We start from the raw sequence: 19,562 nt of genomic DNA on the forward strand, positions 1-19,562 counted from the left end.
GGTTGTCTAGAAAGTGAACAATTACCTTCTCTTTCTTTTTAAAGATAATCACGTATTGGCTTCCTTATTAAAAGCAGAAAAGGGACTGGGTTTTTTCATTGAAACCAGATTACCACACTTTTGACATTTTTAGACAGAAAATAGAAAAGACAAGGGACTTTCTTACCATTATTTCTTCTAAGTTGCTGGACATGGAGTGAGAAAAGCAACCAACCATCTTTTAATGTTCTTTTCAGAACAGATTATGAGTAGATATCTGGATGGGGTCAGTGTCAACAAGACCATACTTGAAATTCTCAGATCTTTGGGCGTCTGCAAAGTAACAATAGTACTTACAGCGTTGAAGAGAGTGTGGGGTTGAGAGGGTTTGTGTGGCTCCTTTAATACTGTGCCCAGAGTGAGCAGAGGATTTCTTTTGCTATCCTCCCCAATTTTGTCTTCCTGTCATGTAGGATCAGAATGAGCGAAGCTATCGGATTGTCCGGACTGCTGCCAGGAACACGGATATCAAAGGCCTGAACCCTCTGACTTCCTACGTTTTCCATGTGCGAGCCCGGACTGCAGCTGGCTATGGGGACTTCAGTGAGCCTCTGGAGGTCACAACCAATACAGGTAACTGGGCTGTCCAGATACCTTCTGAGACTCTTGTTACACTACAGAGCAAATCCCATTACAATGAAATGTAAAGAGCTGTATGCAAGTTTTGATTATGCAAATGTTTTGTTGGAATGAACATTGCTGGAAATACCATAGCCAATTCCTGTAATTTAGCAAACCTCATACTAGTTAGAAGAGAATATTTTTCACAACAGTATCTGACTTGTCTTTTCAAGTGAATGCAAAATGTCTATTTTTCTCTTATTTTGAGCCTTCTGTAAACCATGGAGAATGGGATTACTAAATGGACTAGTTTGAGGGTTACATACCCACCCTACATTAAGATAAGGAGTTGTCTCCCTGAGAAGACTAAAGAATGGGCTGTACTTTCTCCTCCCCTACCCCCCCACCCCACCCCCACCCTCTGTTTTTCTTTTTCCCCCATGAATCTGTTTATGTAAAGTCAGATGATTGGTCTGGTGTTTTTGTGGTTTTTTCAAAAGCACCTTTGGACAAATATATGAAGTCTTTCAGCATTTTGAGGTGGATCAGCTGGTTCCTTAAGTGAAAAGTGCCTAAGGGGTCTACTCATGGACAAACACTTCATATAAAATAATCCTGCCTCTGTAACTGACAAGCCAGAGTGGTGCCTACTGAATAAGAAAGTGGGTGGGGCAGAATTTTGACATCTGATCTAGAAATTATCATTTATAATTTATTTATTAACATTGTTTATAATTTACTAAGTAAGAATTTTCAAAAGCAGATTATAAAGTGCCCTAGAATGAAATCCCAAAGGGGATTGACATGCTTTTTGGGGTTATCTTGGAAGACTTCACTGCTTTTGAACTGGGGAGCAGTAGGGAGGTTTTCCATAGAAGAGCATTTCAAAAGTGCTTCTCCTTTCCAAATGTCCAAGTCTCTTTCTCTCTAAGAAATTCATCAGAGCATTATGCAAGATGTAGGGCTGGCAGATAAAAAGGAAAAGAAGAAAGAAAACAATGAGTGGTCATGTTTACCACAGGATTAAACAAAAGATGAGAAGAAGGCAATCTTTCCTCTTCTGGCTGAAATTCTATATATAATTATAAAAGGAATGTCTTCATCTCATTAAGGCTGTCTTAGAAATTGCTGTTGAATGGATACAAGGGGCTGAAGAGAGTGTGAGCATTCCAAATGGCTTAAAACCAGTTAGACATTGTGACCCAGACTGAAGTTCTACCTCTTAAGACCTTCCCAAAGGTGATCCTTCTGTAACTCTTGTTCTCAGTGCCTTCCCGGATCATTGGCGATGGGGCCAACTCTACAGTCCTTCTGGTCTCCGTCTCAGGCAGTGTGGTGCTAGTGGTCATTCTCATTGCGGCTTTTGTCATCAGCAGGAGGTAAGCACTTAAGCCATTCATAGACAACCCCCCCCTTCTTTTTATAAGGGAGCCTTTTGTCTCCTTTACACAAAGCTGAGGCTTTTGATTAGCATCATAAACATTGCATTTGCATCACAAGCTCCTTCCTTGTTGCTTTGATCTTTCCCCCCATCCCTTCAGGGGCTGCCTGCATAACCATGGCAGTCCTCACAGCCTACTCTTGGAAAAGCCCAACTAATTCCAGGAAACCAAGCTGAAAAAGCAAGCCAGTGGGAAATTTATAGATACTCTCATCTCAGCTATAAGGTGTTAACATTTAAACCTGGACTGACTGCCAAAGACAAGAAATGTCAAGATAGAATTTGGGCCCAAAATTTGAGATCCACCATTTGCCAGCTGTGTTACTTCTTTGGGTCTTCTTTTCCCTTTTATAAAATAGGCATAATAGTATCTACCTCACAGGGTGATTGGCAGGAGAATTATGATAAACAATGTAGATAAAACAGCATGAAGAAAGTGCTTTAACGTGATATTCGTGAATAATAATGTAACTAAACCCAGTAAATGGGCTCTATAGGATCAGCCTCCCTTCAGAAAATGGTGTATTCATTTCCTGAGAGTATCCATTCAGCACATTGTGAGCATGGCATTGCTCTTGGAAGTGACCTAAAACAGCTTGGTACTTGAAAAACAATCTAAGAGAGAGAGAGATAAAAATAGCATGACAGCATATTCTTATGTGCCAGGTTTCCCTATGGTTGTTGCCACCATCTATGTATTAACACAGCTTGGAGGCTCCAGAGGAATGGAGGTTGTGTAGCTGCCCTTCAATATGTGCCCCACACCTAGGCCTTCTTTGTCTCCTCTGTGTAAGAATCTGACTTTCCCCAGCCTCCACCCCATAGCTCTGTGTTTCTAAGCCCCCACCAACTTGCCTCACAAGATGGACTTTTTGGTGAAAATGAAGGCAGAATCTGGGGGTGCCAAGATGATCCTTATGTAATAGAAGAAGAATGTGATACTCAAAAAGATCCAGTGACTAGCCCAGGTCATTGCATTGCCATCGTGGTAGAGCTTGTCCCCGCCCCCCCATAGGCACATTTGATTCTCTGGCTGGGATCTGCGGCATTGTCCCCCTCTGCCCTTCCTGGGAGTGATCTCACTGATATCATGATGATGCTTCTGTCTATTTCCACAGCTCTGGGCAAGCCACCAGTTTTTCCCTCATTTTGTAGTGTGTTATAATTAGGGCAATGTCCATGTATCCCTGGATGGTCCCAGTTGTCACACATATTTGTTAATAGCATGCCCCACCCTTTATTCTCCAAAATGCCTTGCTTTATAGAGATTAATTATGATCTCTCTATATAACACATGGGACAATTTCTCATTCTGTGCAGGTACCTACATTGATCATTGTCTGAATTCTTTTTGGTTCAAAGTCTATAACTAAGTGTGTTGGAAGAACAGTGAATTGCGTATTGGAAAAGTTCAATTTACCATAAACACCCCTGTTGCAGTAATATATACACAGAATGCAATGTATACATACAGCATCCATATAGACATACCTGCTTTACCCTACCAGTTGTCATGGAGTTCATTCAGACTCATGGCAATGCCATGTGTGACAGTAGAGCCGTGCTCCATAGGGTTTTCAACAGTTGCTTTTTCAGAAGCAAACACCAGGCCTTTCTTCCAAGGCACCTCCGGTTGGACTTGATCATCCAACCTCTTGGTTAGCAGCCATATGAACTCCCTGCATCTCCCCCACCCAACTTATGCTCCACATCCTACAGGGCAGTGTGTCTCGGTCTTTGGAAACATTCAACTGAGTCTGAGCCCAATCTCAATCTCATGTTTGTTTCTTCCTGGATGTTGCTTTTGGAAGCCAATCAAGATGATGTCTTCCTGTTGCCATTTGACTTGATGTACACATGCATTCCCTGCACATACACACATAGAGAAATATATGTGTTACTGTATATCCATCTGGTTGCATATTTCATGTTTACATTTCATGTAAACATGTACATGTTTGCAGTGTTTACAGTGAATATAAAAAAAAATCTGTTATAAGAAAATAAAGGTGTTGACATGTCTAAAATTAGAAAATAATTAATTACCTTCACCACCACCACCAAAAAAAAAAAGACTAAAATTCAGCAGTGTATGATGCTGAGAACCAGGCGAGAGAGTACTTTTTTTTGCACAAGTGAGTCTCGTCTTGTGTCTGGACCCTCTCAGTTAGAAATTTACCCTCAATGTAGTTCAAATTTCTTTAGACTTTTTTTTTATTATTGTTATTATATCCAATCACCCTAAGTACAGTAGTCAAGCAGGGGTAATTTGAAATAAGTCATCCTTAGGAAAATAGTGTCTTTTGAATATTCTGCTTAAAACATTTGGCTTTGGAGAAAAGAAAGGAAGAAACACATGAATATGTAATGCAGGAAGACAAGTTTATTAAAAGTGTTGGCTATAGCAAATAGCGTCATCAAGCTTGATGACTTAATTTCCTTTCTGCTTTTATTGATCATTTCACTATTTAAGGCCGCACTGATAGCAGGATGCATTGGCTTTCCAATTATGAGGCCCACCTTAGAGAATTGAGCCTGTCGAGTTACCCAGCGATGATTCCTGTCCCTTCTCCTCCATTAAAAAAAAAAATGTCACTTCCCAAGGCTGATAAACACTGCTTGGTGATTGGTCCTCGATGGATCACTTTTTAGAAAATGAAATGTCAACCCCTTGCCCTCCTATTGATTCTTCTTTAGTGTCGGCCATAAAGCTGTCATGGGAAACGCTGCCTGGAGCCAGGTAGCTGACAAGCTTCGCAGTGGCTGATGCACACTCAGCCAATTTCTTCTCCTCACTCGGGCTGTCTGCTCCATTATCTTGGACTGAAAATGTTGAAATGGAACAAGAACAGATGACGAGAGAGGAGACAGGTATTGGGGACAAAAATCTGGCTCAGGCTTTTAGCGAGAGTGCAAGTGATAGGTGGCCAACGTTGTAGCTGTTGTTAGCCGCTTGTCCAGTCGGTTCCGACTCATGGTGAACCTGTGTCGGACAAAAGGAAACATTGCCCAGTGAGTCCTGCCCCATCTTCACAGTCTTTAGTATGCATGATCCTATTGTCGTGGCCACTGTGTATTTGGAAAGCTGTCCAACTCAGCGGGCTTCTCATCCAGCACTATCTTGGACAATAGTCTATTGTGATCCACAGGGCTCTCATTGCCTAATTTTTAGAAGTAGATCGTTATACCTTTATTCCTTGTTTGTTTTAGTTTGGCTCACTGCCATCAAGTTGGTTCTGACTCATAGTGACCCCTCCTTGGGTTTCTGAGGCGGTATCTCTACAGAAGTAGATTGCCCAATCTTCCTTCTGAGGAGTAGCTGGTGGGTTGGAACCACCAACTTTCTGGTTAGCAGTCAAAATGCCTTAGGCACTATGCCACCAGAGCTCCCGATTTAGTCTGGAAGCCCACCATGCAGGACCCTACTCTATTTGAAATCCTGGTAACATAGCTTGCGGCATCACAGCAACTTGCTAGCCACCACAGTATGATAACCTGACAGACGGGTGTTGGAGGTAGTAATGGTATTCCGGAAATAATCTTGCAGACTTCAGCCAGCAGTCTCTTGGAAGGCAACAGATGAACTACCCTAGTTTGCTAAATCTGAATCATGTCCTTTGCTAATGGGCTGCTTCTCGTTTCTTAGAGCCACAAAATGTTGGTGCCAGAATGGATACTGGAGACAGACCCCTCAAGGGGTGAGTCCCCTTGTACTGAATCCCACACTACTGATGGCGTGTGAGATTTTTTTCCAGGGGTAGATGGCCAGGAACACACACCGTGAGAATTGTTCCCTTTTTTTCAAGGCTATTTCAGTCCTTTTGATTACCTCACTGAGAAAGTCTGTTTGGTGCTAATTTGTCTGTTAAGAAAGAGGAAACAGCCGCAGGCTCACAGTTGGTATCTTGCTAGATTTTGTTTTTTTAAAATAGCAGTTGTTTCATTTATTTCATTGTATTTATTCTAAACTGAATAAGCCTGAGCTCATGGCAAGCCAGAGTAGAGCAATTTCCAATTCCTCCCATGAGAAGACACACTTTTTTCTTTGGGCCAACTTGGATGTGTAAGCACAAGCACTTAGGGGTCTTGTGAGAGAGAAAGATTTGAGCTCCTAAACTTACAACATTGTATGTTTAAAATGATAGATTATGTGAAGTATGTTGATTTGGACATAGTTGGTATTTTTACCACTCAGAGTATGATAAAAATAATTATTTACATTTTTTATAGGCATCTGTCTGATCAGTATCTTCCTCATCACTCATATTATGTCAGGATTTTTTTTCTTTTTTTAAATTGTGATTTGGGTGAAAGTTTACAGAGCAAATTCACTTTCCATACAGCAGTTCACATACACTTTGTCTCACGACATTGACTGAAATTTCCCACAATGCAACAGCTCCCCTCCCACTTCCCCCATAGTTACCCTCTTCCCTGTGTCCTTCCCTCCATACACTCTTGCCTCCTTAGCTGTCTCCCTGTGCATACACAACCCTTCTGTTCTCCCATGACTGTTCTCTCCAAGGAGTGTGTCAACCTATGGAAACCACAGGAGTGAGTTTGTAGGGGTTGTTTGTCAACTTGGCTGGGCCTGGTTGAGTGGCGGGGCAGCTGGATATAGTAGTCCCCATGATGAGACTGGTAATCAACTCCATGGTGGAATCTACAGTGAGCAGCTGAGTAAGCTGCCTTTGGGTATGTGGTCTGCTTCCCATATATGAGAACCAGTTTTGGGAATGGTCTCTAGCCTATGGCACACTTGAACTCTGCATGTAGCCATGTCATTGTTCAGCAGCCTGCCATGCTCTGCCAACCTTGGGACTTTCAATGGACTTGAGTTAATGGCCTGCCATGTGGTTTGGTAACATTGGGACTGTGCCTTTCTACTTGTCAACCTTGGGCTTGTCAGCCTCAGCAGCCAGGAGCTGTCAAGTGAAGAAATGCCTCTAGCTTCAGTGGGCTGGGAGCAGAAGGCAGAGCTGAAGCCCAAGGCTGAGGGGCTTTCACCCAGCCCCTAGAGCCTGGCATTTTGAACTCGGACTTAAAGCCTCCAAACTGTAAAGGAATAAACTCCTGTTTGTTAAAGCCATCCCATTTGTGGTATATTCCTGTCAAGCGTGGCCCTAGGTAACCAGAACAGGGTTCAATTACAGACCAGACTTGTAGCTAGGGGCCATAATCTCAGTGGTTCCACAACTCTTATCAGACCAGCGAACCTAATCCGCCCCCCCCCTTTTTAAAAATGATTTTGAGTTTTATTCCACATTGTTCTCCTACTCTATCCAGGATTTCCTACACAGTCCCCCTACAAGTGGTTGACAGTGGTAGCCAGGCACTAACTAGTTCATTTGGTCTCATAGTTGTATAGGCTGAGGATCGCATGGTGTACCAGTCGCTTGGACTAATTGTTTCCATGAATCTTTGGTTTTCTTCATTCTTTGCTCTGGACAAGGAGAGACCCATCATTGCATCTAGATGGCTGTTTGCAAGCTTTTTAAGATCCCAGTCACTATTCGCCAAAGTAGGATGTGGAACAATGTTTTTGTGTAGTATGTTATGCCAGTACAGCTTGATGTCCCCTGTAAATGTCAGGATTCTTTTCACCATTGTCTAGAGCAAGTAGGTTGTTTAAGGTGCAGACTTCCTGTGTCTCTGTCATACAGTCCCTAGACATTTTATCCTGAACCACAAGTGGCCATTCTCTAACTAGCTAGCTCTTGCTTCTCCATTCCTAGGATGTATCTGTGATCTCTACATTGTAACCGCTTTATTGCCTTTTCAACTGATCTTTAAAAGGACTGTTAACATGGACATCATAAAATGCAATTAATTTTAAGGCCATAACCTTCAGAACTAATGATTAAATCTCTGCTAAATTTCTCTGGCAACCTCCCTTCTTTATTAATGATCCCATTGGGTTACCTCCAAAAGCATCCCAAACAAGCATTAATTCAATTTGTTTTCGGCTACTGTGTGTTCCCCAAATAGTGTTTGATTGTTCCAGTAAAAGTCTGTAGAAAAAAATCAAGGCTAAGAAGACCAGGTGATGACTTTCTGTTTTCTAAAAGACCCTGGGGACTTAGCATAACTGATCAGATAGCTGCTTTTTGCGGTTGCTTGTAGTTGGCATGAGTGAGCTCTGACTCACAAGCGACCCCATGTACAACAGAACAAAAGCGTTGCCTGATCCCACACCATTCATGATCTGTTATGTTTGAGTCCATTGCTCCAGCTGCCAGCTGCTTTTATAGCGACCATTAATGATTGCCAATTAGCCTGGGTTTCTACAGATGTTAGGGTTACAAAGTATACCTTTTACCTGAATTAAAGAAAAAGAACTAAAATTATTTTAAGGAAACACAAAGTGGCTATGGCAAATTTTGTTTTAAAAATAAAAATTTAAAAATAATAAAAAAAAATTTGCGTAAGAACTACATCAATTGCTCAGGTTGAGTGTTCTGCTTAATTTTAACCTTGGCATCTTTTCCAGTAGTATTTAAGGCCTAAAGAGGTTAAACCATTCAAACAAGGCCACCCAACTGGCTAGTGGCCTGACCAGGACAGGAGCCCAGCTCTCCTGACCTCAAATAGGGTCAAAGATAAATTTGGCTGCTAACCAGAAGGCTGGTAGTTCAAACCCACCAGCCACTCCTTAGAAGGAAGGTTGGGCAATCTACTTCCGTAGTGATACTGCCTCAGAAACCCAAGAAGAGGTTGATATGAGTCGGTTCCGACTCAACGGCACATAACAACAACAACAAATGTAGAAACTGACTTTCATAGAAAACTAACACTGTTGGTCGTATAGAACCAAAATTATTAGAGTCACCCCGGTGATTTTGGTAGCATTTGTAACCTGTGAGTTAGCGTGCAAGTCTAATGCACAACAGAAAGTCAGACTTTGAAAGCTGACTTGACCTTCTTAATGAAGGTTAAGATTTTCCACTTTGGAGCTCACAGTTTGTATAATGTTAAAACAGTTCTTACTCAGCTCCGATCTATCTTCTATACCCTACTTTTCTTTGGAGTATTATGATCCCATAAGAACCAGTACACTTAAATGCTAGTCTAAATTGGCTCTGATGAAGTTATGTAAATTCATACAGTTAGGGGGCAGATGGTACCTTGGGAACATTTCTAAACAACTCTCCTGCAATCGTACGGTTCAATTCCAACCGTTTCAAAGTGTTGCTTATGAAGAACATTTAGACATCATTTGGTGTGAGAACAATGACAGCTTAAGGAAGGGGAAAAAGAAGGATAGCTTTATGAACTTTCATGGGTGATGCCGTTAAATGTTGCAAAGGGCCCTCCTGGAGCCATTCTAGTTATTACATTGCTTTATCTCCTTTAATCTGCACTTTAGCCGAATAAATTACTTACCTTTTACTAATTAGTTTTGGAATAGTGAACCACATCAATCAAATCTGTCTGCTTCATCAGGGAAGTTAGTTTTTTCATAAAGGCGGGGTTTACCCTGGGTTCCTAACCCCTCTCCACTCCCCCATTTTGCTTGTTTTATTGACTGGTCAGGGTGCCGGGAACAACACATTGAGGGGAGGGCAGTGCCTGGGGCCCCCGCTGTTCTTCAACAAAGTCCTTTATACCCTTATTACGGGGTCCCTTTGCTGGTGGAGAGGGCTCAGCTCAGACTCTTCTGAAGTTTCACCTGAGTCAGCCCTTTTCTGTGACTCTGCAGTTGAAACGTTCCATGTTTCCTTCTAGAGCATTCACGAACAAACCACTCCCTTCTCCCCTTTTTTAATCAGCTTGCCCCAAGTCTCAATAATTAGAAAAGCCAAACCTTCACAAAGGTTTCCCCCTGCCATTCAGGTGATGATGGCCTGAATGCCAATTTAGAGTTAGCCCTTCTTTGGGCTGAGTGGTTTCCTCCTGGGGACTCTCGGCCCAATAACAAGCTTCAGTGGACTTGCTTTCTTGGGACAATAAGGGGTCACATTGTCCTCCCCTGAGCCAAGGAGTAAGGGTCATCAGGTGACAAAGGTAGAGCTGAACTCAGGCATTTTTTTTTGTTTTCAAGGTATTATTATAAAGCTGCTAGGCTACAATTAGACTTTGAGCAGTAATCCTGGTGTTTCTATTTCCGGCTTTCCTCGGACTCTTGTTAGGGCCTCTCCTCCAAGGACCACACCAAGGAGTTTCTTTAAATGTACACCTTTGCCACTAATTTCACTCCTTCCTCTGTGTTTAGAAGTCTGGGGAGGGGATGGGCGGACGAGCCTGATAATTACTGATCGCGGCCATTTTGCATTTCCTCTAGCTTTGCACATATTCAATGAATTTGCTTGATGGCAAACAGATAACCACACAGCTGAGCAGCTTGAGGCCACTTGTTCCTTTGGTGAATATCCGAGCTTTTGATTCATTCACTGACAATTTGAAGTGGGCACCAAAGCTCTCTTGCTCTGTGCACTTTGGTCTTCTTTAAAGGAAAGAAATTCAAATCAATTTTCTAGATCTAAAGTGGGTTTAGAGATGTACTTGTAATTATAGATAATGCTTTAGGAGCTCTGATAAGATTCAATCCCAAGAACTGGTAGGAACCTATCACACCCCCAGACACAGCCACAGGTTTCCCTGACCTAAAATGGCAAAAATATGTTGTCTCTGACCAAACACTCTTCTATTTTCTTTCTTTCTTTCTTTCTTTCTTTCTTTTTTAAGTGGGGAAGGGGAGAGAGGGGAAAGTGATTGGAGGGAGTTTCGTGGTAGATCTTGCCTTCCACGTGGGGGCCTGGTTCGGTTCCTGGTCAGTGCACCTCATAGGTGACCACCGCGTATTTGTCATTGGAAGTCTGTGTTGCTGTGATGCTGAAGAGGTTTTAGTGGATCTTCCAGACAAAGAGGGACCAGGGAAAGCTCTGGTGATATGCTCCTGCAAACCAGCCAGTGAAAACCTTGTGCATCACAATGGCCAACGATTACAGTGATGAAGCAGGACCCCATGTTCCAGGGGTCACCATCAGTCTGGGACTGACTCAATGGCAGCCAACAACATCTTTCAAAGAAAGTTATGTGCATACAGTGAATTTAAACCTGTTTCTTTAAAGCAGTGAATATTAAGAGCATTTCAGTCCAATTTTAGTGGCTTTACTGATAGAGAATTTAATATTAATGATAACTAAATCTCATCAGATATTCTTGTATGACTACATCTCCATGCTGAGAGGCTCTGTGAAGTGGTGGGCAAAATCAGAGCAGACATTAAATGCTGCATTTGCTAAGAGGAGAAGTGGGTGACCCCCTGCCTCCATGTCCTCCTCATCTGTACAGTGGAGTTGAGTGTCTGTCTGTCTGCCTGCTCAATTTGACAGGGCTGTTGGTAAGATGAAATCCAGTTATAGATGTGGAGGCCCTTTGAAAGTTAAATTCAAAGTAAAAATGCAAGCTGTTGTTTGGGACTGAATTATACACTTGGCAGTTATTGGTAGGAACTGGGGTCCCTGTTTGGTAAGCTGGTTCCTGCTTTGCGTACAGTTAGGGGAGGGGATGATATATGTGATGAGAGCAGTTTGAAAAGTTAAATGCAGCATTAAAGGCAAGATCTGTTATTTGGAAGGGAATTATATATGGGAGGAACATCTGTAGGCTTAGAGGGTCTGATTGCTGAGCTGGTTCCTGTATTGCTGACAATTGGGAGAGGAATGTAGGTGAGAAGCTTTGACTGTGTGACCACTGCCTCTCCAACTGCACCACATGGTTCCTTTAGGCTCTTTGTTGTTTTCTGTTTTATATGAGCTCTTGCCCTTTTCTAGGGAGCTCTGATGGCCTAATGGGTAAGGCATTTGGCCGCTAACCAGAATGTCAGTGGTTCAAACCCACTAGCTACTCCACAGGTGGAAGATGAGGCAATCTACTTCCATAAAGATTCACAGCCTTGGAAACTCAGTGGGAATCACTATGAGTTGTAATTGACTCAGTGGCGGTGGGTTTAGTTTGGTTTGGCCCTCCTCTTCTTGTTCAGAATTCAGGAGTTAAAAGGACTTGGGTGTTGGATTCTGGTGGGACCACACTGCATATACACACTGTGGTCTTGAGGGAATCTTTCCTCATCCTTCCATTGCCTTTAAAGACCAAAGAAAACACAAGATGATTATAAATCCCAATATAAATGTTGTATCGTGGACAGAAACATACACATACACGTTATCCCCTAATGTGGTCTACTGCCCAAACGTTGTTGTTAGCTGCTGAGGAGTTTGCACCCGTCTTGTGACCTCACGACAGTGAACAAAAGGCCGCCACCCTGAGTTCTCACCGTCGGTTGTGGATTGCTTGGACCTTTGTAATCCATAGGGTCTTGACTGGCAGGTTTTCTGAAGTATATCTTCAGTGCTTACTGGTCCATCTGAGCTTGGATGCTCTGCTGAAACCGCTTCAGCATCATAACAAATGCAGCTTCCATTGACAGGGGTATGGTGGCTGTGCTTTGAGGTGCACTGGCTGGAAATTGACTCCAGGTCTCCCTCCTAGAAGGCAAGAATTTTACCTCAGAACCCCCAGGGCCTCATTCCCAACTTTTACAGAGCTTTGATACCAGCTGAGTTGATTTCTCAATTCACGTAAGTGGTGTGGTTATATAGATGAGTTCATGATTTCCTATTCCCAAGTCCTATGGAATATAGGAGGAAAAGACCCACTGTGAGAGATCAACTATTTTATTGAAAGATAATTAGGCAAAGCAAACAAAAACTTTTCGTTTTTACTTTTGATGGTTAGGCCATTGGATTCATGTGGAATTTATCCATGGAAACTTATTTTTCTTCAGAAAATAACATACATGAAAAAATTAGATGGTACATGTATAATCCATCTGCAATATGATAAACTTCCTTTGGGGATTTGAAGAGATATTTTAAAATGTTTGGTTTACCTATTGAAATACATGTCAGTTTAATGTTGTGAAGAGCACAGGTTCTGGAATCCAACGGGGCTTGAAACAATTGCCACCAGAGGCCAAACTCTTCACTATGTTCTTCTACCTCATGGAAGCCTCAGTTTTCTCATCTGTGAACTGTGCACAGTGCATCTACTGGATTTACATTCGGTAGTAAAGAACTTGTCTTACAGCTAGTATAAAAAAATAATTTTATTTTTTTGGAAATTTTTTAACAGGCGAAGTAAGTACAGTAAAGCAAAACAGGAGGCAGATGAAGAGAAACATCTGAATCAAGGTACCAAAAACTGGAGTAAAAATAATTTCATTTTTAAAGCATGTCTTATATTTCCTTGTTTAGAAATTTCTAAATGGCATTCATATGGCTATTCATATCATATTACATTTCCCATAACTTTTCAAATATGCAAGTAATAACCAAATGAGTATGTGACCAACCATCATGAAATTTAAATTAAACCTAGGTTACAGTGGATGAGAAGCATAGTAATACCATGTAGTGGATTTGAGAACATGGACTCTGTGTGGGACCTCTACTTTTATTCTGTTCTGGAAACTAGGTGCTATAAGCAAACACTGAAGTTCCTCTGGAAGCATCAGCTGGTGATAATGTTGTAGCCAAATTACAGAATGGTTTGGACACTAGGACATTCCGTTCAGCCATACCCTTGTTGTGTGCCGTCGAGTCAGACCTGACTCATAGTGACCACTCCTTGGGTTTCTGAGGCATATCACTATGGAAGTAGATTGCCCAACCTTACACTTACTTAAAAACTAAATTTAGAACATGAGCACTGAGGCAGCCCAGAGATGTTTGGGGCAAGACACAGAACTGAACAGTCAAAGGAATTGGGCCAGTCAGCATCCCCCACACTTCCAGTGCCCCAGAGCCCCAGATGGTACAGTGAGAAAAGGGAGAAGGCAGTGGAATACTCCTAGAAATTCTTTCCATGTCTTCTGTATATCTTAACCAAGGCTGAATCAAAATTTGATAGTTACTAGTCACATGTTTAATCAGTTCAGACAGTGAGCAAAATGTAATAGTGTATAGACAGGGCCAGTTGAGAAAGAATGGTCCTATTTTCTTCCCTAACGAAGGACAGGGAGAGGCCCTGGCTAAGACTTGGGGCAAAGAGAAGGGAGTTATGAGCCACTGAGACTTTTCTCTTCCATGAGATGGATTGTTTTTAAATGTTATCCTGGAAGTGTGAATACATTCCAGAAATTTAGTAGGTCTGCAGCAAGGATTGAGAAGATGGCACAGGACATGGCTGCGTTTCATTCTGTTGTCCATAGGGTCGCTGTGAGTGGGAGCAGACTCCATTCTGTTGTCCACAGGGTCCCTGTGAGTTGGAGCAGACTTGATGGCACCTTATAACAACAAACAGCCTCTTATTTACCCACAAATGAAAACCAGAGCGAGAGTTTAAACATTTTCACGTCAAGAACATACAGTTAACTTGACCTTTCCTATATTAAGTAGTTTTAGACCCAGACAACTCATTGTGTTTATTAGTGGAATTTATTATTAGTGGATTAGTTTATTAGTGAGAAGTGTTCAGCCAACCTTTCATGTGTTTATTAATCAGGTGTTAGAACATACGTGGATCCCTTTACCTATGAAGATCCCAACCAAGCGGTTCGAGAATTTGCCAAAGAAATTGATGCCTCCTGCATTAAGATTGAAAAAGTTATAGGAGTTGGTAAGTGTCTGAGTGTCTGTCTGTCTGTCTAGTAAGTCTATTTTCTTGGTGGATATTATATATATATGTGTGTATATGGATTATATAAATGTATGTAGACATAGCAGTATATATTAAGTCTATGGTGTATGTAAATATCTTTCTACATATAATTCCATGATTAGAAGTATCAAATGTGATATGCTAAGAATGCTGGTAACTATTTGGATTTTGATCCTAAGAGAATTTAATTGCATAGTAAATAAGCACATGGGTTCTGAAGGCAGACTAACTGTAGCCACATTCTCACTCTACTATTTATTAACTGTAAGACTTTGGGCAAATTATGTAACTTCTTCAAGTCTTAAGGTTCCTTTGATAAAGTGGAGCTAATAAAAGCATTTGTCTCTTGGGACTTGGGGGAAGCATTAGCACAGTGCCTGCCAGATTCCAAGGACCCCACAAATGTTGTTGTTGTTGTTGTTATTTGCCGTCGAGTCGGCCCCGACTCATAGCGACCCCTCCTTGGGTTTCCAAGGCAGTATCACTATGGAAGTAGGATTGCCCAACCTTCCTTCCGAGGAGTGGCTGGTGGGTTTGAACCGCCAGCCTTCTGGTTAGCAGTCAAGTGCCTTAGGCACTATGCTACCAGAGCTCCTAATATTGGCTATTACTATTTCATCTTTAACGTGTTTCTGGTTCTTAGTAGATTTTTTCCTCTCTCTCCCAAAGGTGAATTTGGTGAGGTATGCAGCGGGCGTCTTAAAGTGCCTGGCAAGAGAGAGATCTGTGTGGCCATCAAGACTCTGAAAGCTGGTTATACTGATAAACAGAGGAGGGACTTCCTAAGTGAGGCCAGCATCATGGGACAGTTTGACCACCCTAACATCATTCACCTGGAAGGTGTCGTCACCAAATGTACGCAGGTCACTCCTTCTACCAAGCCAAGTTAGAAGTTACCCGGAAATTAAACACACATTTTCCTTCCAGGGAAATGACAGATGGAGCAGACCCGCTGATTGCTAATAGGAGGAAATCAGTGCAGGACAAGTCATTAATCTTGTAGTCAGCTCTAAATGGGTCTATGGTTTCAGCTGATACCCTATCTCTAAGGCAGCTTGTGTGAGATTTGGGGGAAATTAATATTGCAGATTTTTGGTATACCATGCCATCTTTCAAATCTTTGCGAGACCAAACTGATTGTCACAGGGTAGGCACAAGCAGATGGTAAGTGAAATAAATTTAAGTACTTTTCATATGAAACACAACAAATCCTCGCCACACCTTGTGCTTGAAGCTTGAGATCCAGATGCAGAGAGTGAATCCTGGGACTCTCGATTATATTGGAGGATTTGCCTGTCTGCTCTTCCTGATTTATGGCTGTTGCAGTTCAGCACCTATTACAGCAACACCTGGTTGAACCTTTCTTCTTTAGTCCATTAGCATTCACTGAGCCTGTGAACCACGCTTCAGTTAAAATAGGACACAGCTCAACAGATACATTTTGTGAAGCAAACCCTGAGTACATCTGTAAGGTTGGCTATGACCAACTTATAAAGAGCCACATGGATAGCGCAGCTGAAACACTTATTGTTTAAGGTGGCCCCATTCCAGGAGACCTAGTATCTCCTACGGTTACCACAAGTCTAAGGATCTTGTAAACCTGTGCCTATGTCTCCAGGAAGGTTGGGGCTTCTCTTTTCTGATTGAAGGTGTCCTTGAAAAGTATCCCCAGTCAACAAGTGTAAAGTGGTGGGAGTATGGTTGCTCCAGTGGGTGAAAGGAGAAAGATTAAAGAATAATATTGAGACACTGGGTCTGGGACAGAGGGAGAGTAGGACAAGGGCACAAAATCAGAAAGAAAACTTAAGATTACTGAAAAAGAGAAAGTATGCATTAGGATAGAGGTTTGCAAACTTAAAGTATGAGAATCCCCTGGAAGACTTGTTAAAACACCGTTCCTCGGCCTTATCCCAAATGGCTTAAGGGTTAAGTGTTCAGCTACTAACCAAAAGGTAGATGGTTTGAATCCACCTCTAGGCACCTAGGAAAAAAAAGACTTGAAGACCTGCTTTTAAAAGTTCCCAGCCATTGAAAACTCTGTGGAGCACAGTTCTGCTCTGAAACATGGAGTTGTCATGAGTCAGAATGGACTCAAAGGCAACTGGATTTGATTGGTTTTGGCCTCGTCCCCAGAGGTTCTGAATGAGTAGGAAGGGGTGGATCCAGTGACTGAGTTTCACAGGCTCACAGTTGACACTCAAACTCCTCATGCAGGTACCACACAGGGAGGACCACTGGTCTAGTGATTAGTGATTTGCATCCCATCTCTCCTGCTAGGGAAGCTCTGTGACCTTGACTAGTTACTACCACACTCTGTTTCAGTTCACTCTTCTATAAAATAGAGATAAAAATAGAACTTGGCTTAGAAGGTTGTTTTGGAGAAAATAAAATATTTAAAGTGTTTAGCATAACGTTTGACAATTTTAAAAAAGAAACAACTGTTAGTATGCCATAAGAAGTACATCTTTCCTCATCTTTAGAATTCTTCAGAAAAGAAACCTAAGTGCTAAAGATATATAATCCCCACCCCCCCACCCCCAGGTGAAGGCTGTAATTAGCATAGAATAGCTCTATTTGCTTTTTAAGATTAGTTTCACAGGATATTTTTCTGTTGCCTGTGGCCTTCAGGGCTGCCCGGAGCCCTTCACCACTTTAATTAAAAGATAACATTCACTTTAAATACTTCTGCAGGTCCATTTTCTAAAAGGAAGGCTCTGTTCAGCTCAGGGTGTTTTTCCTGCCACAGACAGTGATTTTCATAGCACCTCTGCAGTAGAGAGAAGAAACAGGGGATCTTTGTATTAAAATCCCACCATGCCTCTAAAACCCTTAGCTATTACAGCTGTAAGTGTTATAAACGACTGGATGCATTTGCATAATGCAGTCGTCACTGAATTAAAATGATTTAAGATTTTTACCAATGGATGATGCTATCCCCTTCCCTCACTGTCCCCTCCCCACTGCTTTTCTTCCTGATGCAAGGAATGAGCCCATGGTCCATGGGCCCAGCCCTGTCCTCTTTTGTATAAGCCCCTCTGCTTATGGAGACACTCATCTTTATTTCCCTGGTAGAGCTCGTAAAGACTCTGACAAATGGATACTTTTAATAAACAGAAAAAGGAACGTGGAAAAATTGTGAAGAGGGCGCCAACAGCCAGACGGGAAGGTGTGCGGGTGAAAAGGTGGAGAAGGAGGGTGTGAATTCATTACCAGCAGTTACTTGAGTAACTTCTTAAATGGACAGGAGAATCATAAATTCTCTCCACTACCCTCCCTCGGTTGCATCTTCGATCCTCTTCTCCACAACAAGAAGGGGGCCTGGAGAAAATGACGGTCGGCGTTAATGCCTCGCTGAGAGAGTCTCCCTTTCTCATTAGTTGACGAAGTATCTTCTGATGGAGGCAGGTTAATAAAACTCATTTGGATGCATTTGGTCTGTCAGAAGACTGGTCGCAGATGTAGAGACAAAATGAATGTGAGGACTATGCCTAGAACCAAAAGGTTCCTATTTATATTGATGGAGAATAGAAAGGTGTACAGGGACCACCCCTCCAGTGAGGCACAAAGGGAAAAGTGTGGAAAGGTTATTATCACTTATCTTTTTGTGGTCTATACCAAGATTTCTGCTTTTTCTGCCAGGTTCCATTCATCCCTTGAAAATACAATGTCCAAAGTATTGTTTTTTTAATCCAAGTTTTGGGGAAATTCTTAGATTTCAAAAGATTTCTTAGACAAAACACCAAAAACATGATCAATAAAAGAATAAATGGATGCATTGAACTTAAGTAGAACTAAAAAACTAATGTGCTTCAAATATATTTGCCTTTGAAATGAAGACATTTCCCTTTTCCCCTGCTCCAGAAATTACAAGCTGACAGGGACTCTGGGTTAGAATAATTATGGGTGTTTTTCAGTGATGAAAGATTCTAGCCCATTTGCTAACGGAACATCAAAGTCCAAACAGAGGCAGAAGCAGCCATAAGAATGGGAACAATTTTGATTTATCAAACTAGTATTTCATTTCCCTCCAAGGACATGTCTGTGGACTTTTTACTTTAACCCTTCCTTTAGAAAAAAATTGAGGACCCCTCCTCAAACAAGATACTTCAGGAAGAAGAAATTTCAGGCTTTGGTTTATTTGCCCATGTCTGAAAAAGAAAAGGATGGTTCTTATTTCCTAAGGTGCTCAGAAAGCAAATTAAGTTAAAACAAAGTGTTGTTTCCTCCCACTCCTCAGACCTTAATTAAAACCATTTTGATTTCTCTGCTTAAAAAATAGTGTGCAGGGTAGCAAGAAATGTTTGAGTACTGAATCTAAATCTCTGTCTTGGAGGAAAGAATGTAATATTTTGATGGGAGTTCTTTTTCGAGGTGGGCATTTTAAGAAAGCAAAGAGAACAAGCTTATTTCTAGATAAGAGAACAGAGTGGATGCAGCTGAGCTCAAGACCTGGGCAAGACAAAGGGAACGACGACATTTATACTGTGCGCATTTGGGTGTTAAGATGTATCAGAGTAATGAAGACTCTAATGTAATTGTTCCCTCAGCCTTACATTTCTCAAAATAAGGGGGAAAGTTTCACTGTCCACTGACTTCTTTGGCTTCACACAGTGGCCCTTCTGGGGACAAAATTAATTAATTATCCTAAAGATGTTTTCATGTTTAAACGGCCTGCCCATTTGTCTTTCCCCTTTCTCTTGAGAGACCAATTATTCGTTCACATGCTCCCTGGATACCAAAGGCCACTTTAGTTAAAGACCTTGTCAACAAGCCACCCAAAGGGTTAACCTTCCAGATGGAATTTAAACCTACTCGTCCTTTTAATATTTCATTCCTAGCTCCCCACAGCTGAGGCATA

The 19,562-nt window shown here is 41.8% G+C and overlaps 1 protein-coding gene across 1 annotated transcript in view; it reads left to right on the forward strand.

Moving 5' to 3' along the window:
* EPHA4 (EPH receptor A4) overlaps positions 1 to 19,562 on the forward strand; it is a 169,726-nt gene that overhangs the window by 138,640 nt on the left and 11,524 nt on the right. Inside the window, exons 7-11 of the mRNA XM_007957002.2 lie at positions 453 to 612; positions 1,868 to 1,979; positions 13,178 to 13,236; positions 14,549 to 14,662; positions 15,374 to 15,559. Coding sequence (XP_007955193.1) covers positions 453 to 612; positions 1,868 to 1,979; positions 13,178 to 13,236; positions 14,549 to 14,662; positions 15,374 to 15,559 — 631 coding nt within the window. The remainder of the gene's footprint in view (positions 1 to 452; positions 613 to 1,867; positions 1,980 to 13,177; positions 13,237 to 14,548; positions 14,663 to 15,373; positions 15,560 to 19,562) is intronic.

The sequence above is a fragment of the Orycteropus afer genome, unplaced genomic scaffold (assembly GCF_000298275.1).
Source record: "Orycteropus afer afer isolate SDZICR_OR568_19922 unplaced genomic scaffold, OryAfe1.0 scaffold00002, whole genome shotgun sequence".
Classification (NCBI taxonomy): domain Eukaryota; kingdom Metazoa; phylum Chordata; class Mammalia; order Tubulidentata; family Orycteropodidae; genus Orycteropus; species Orycteropus afer.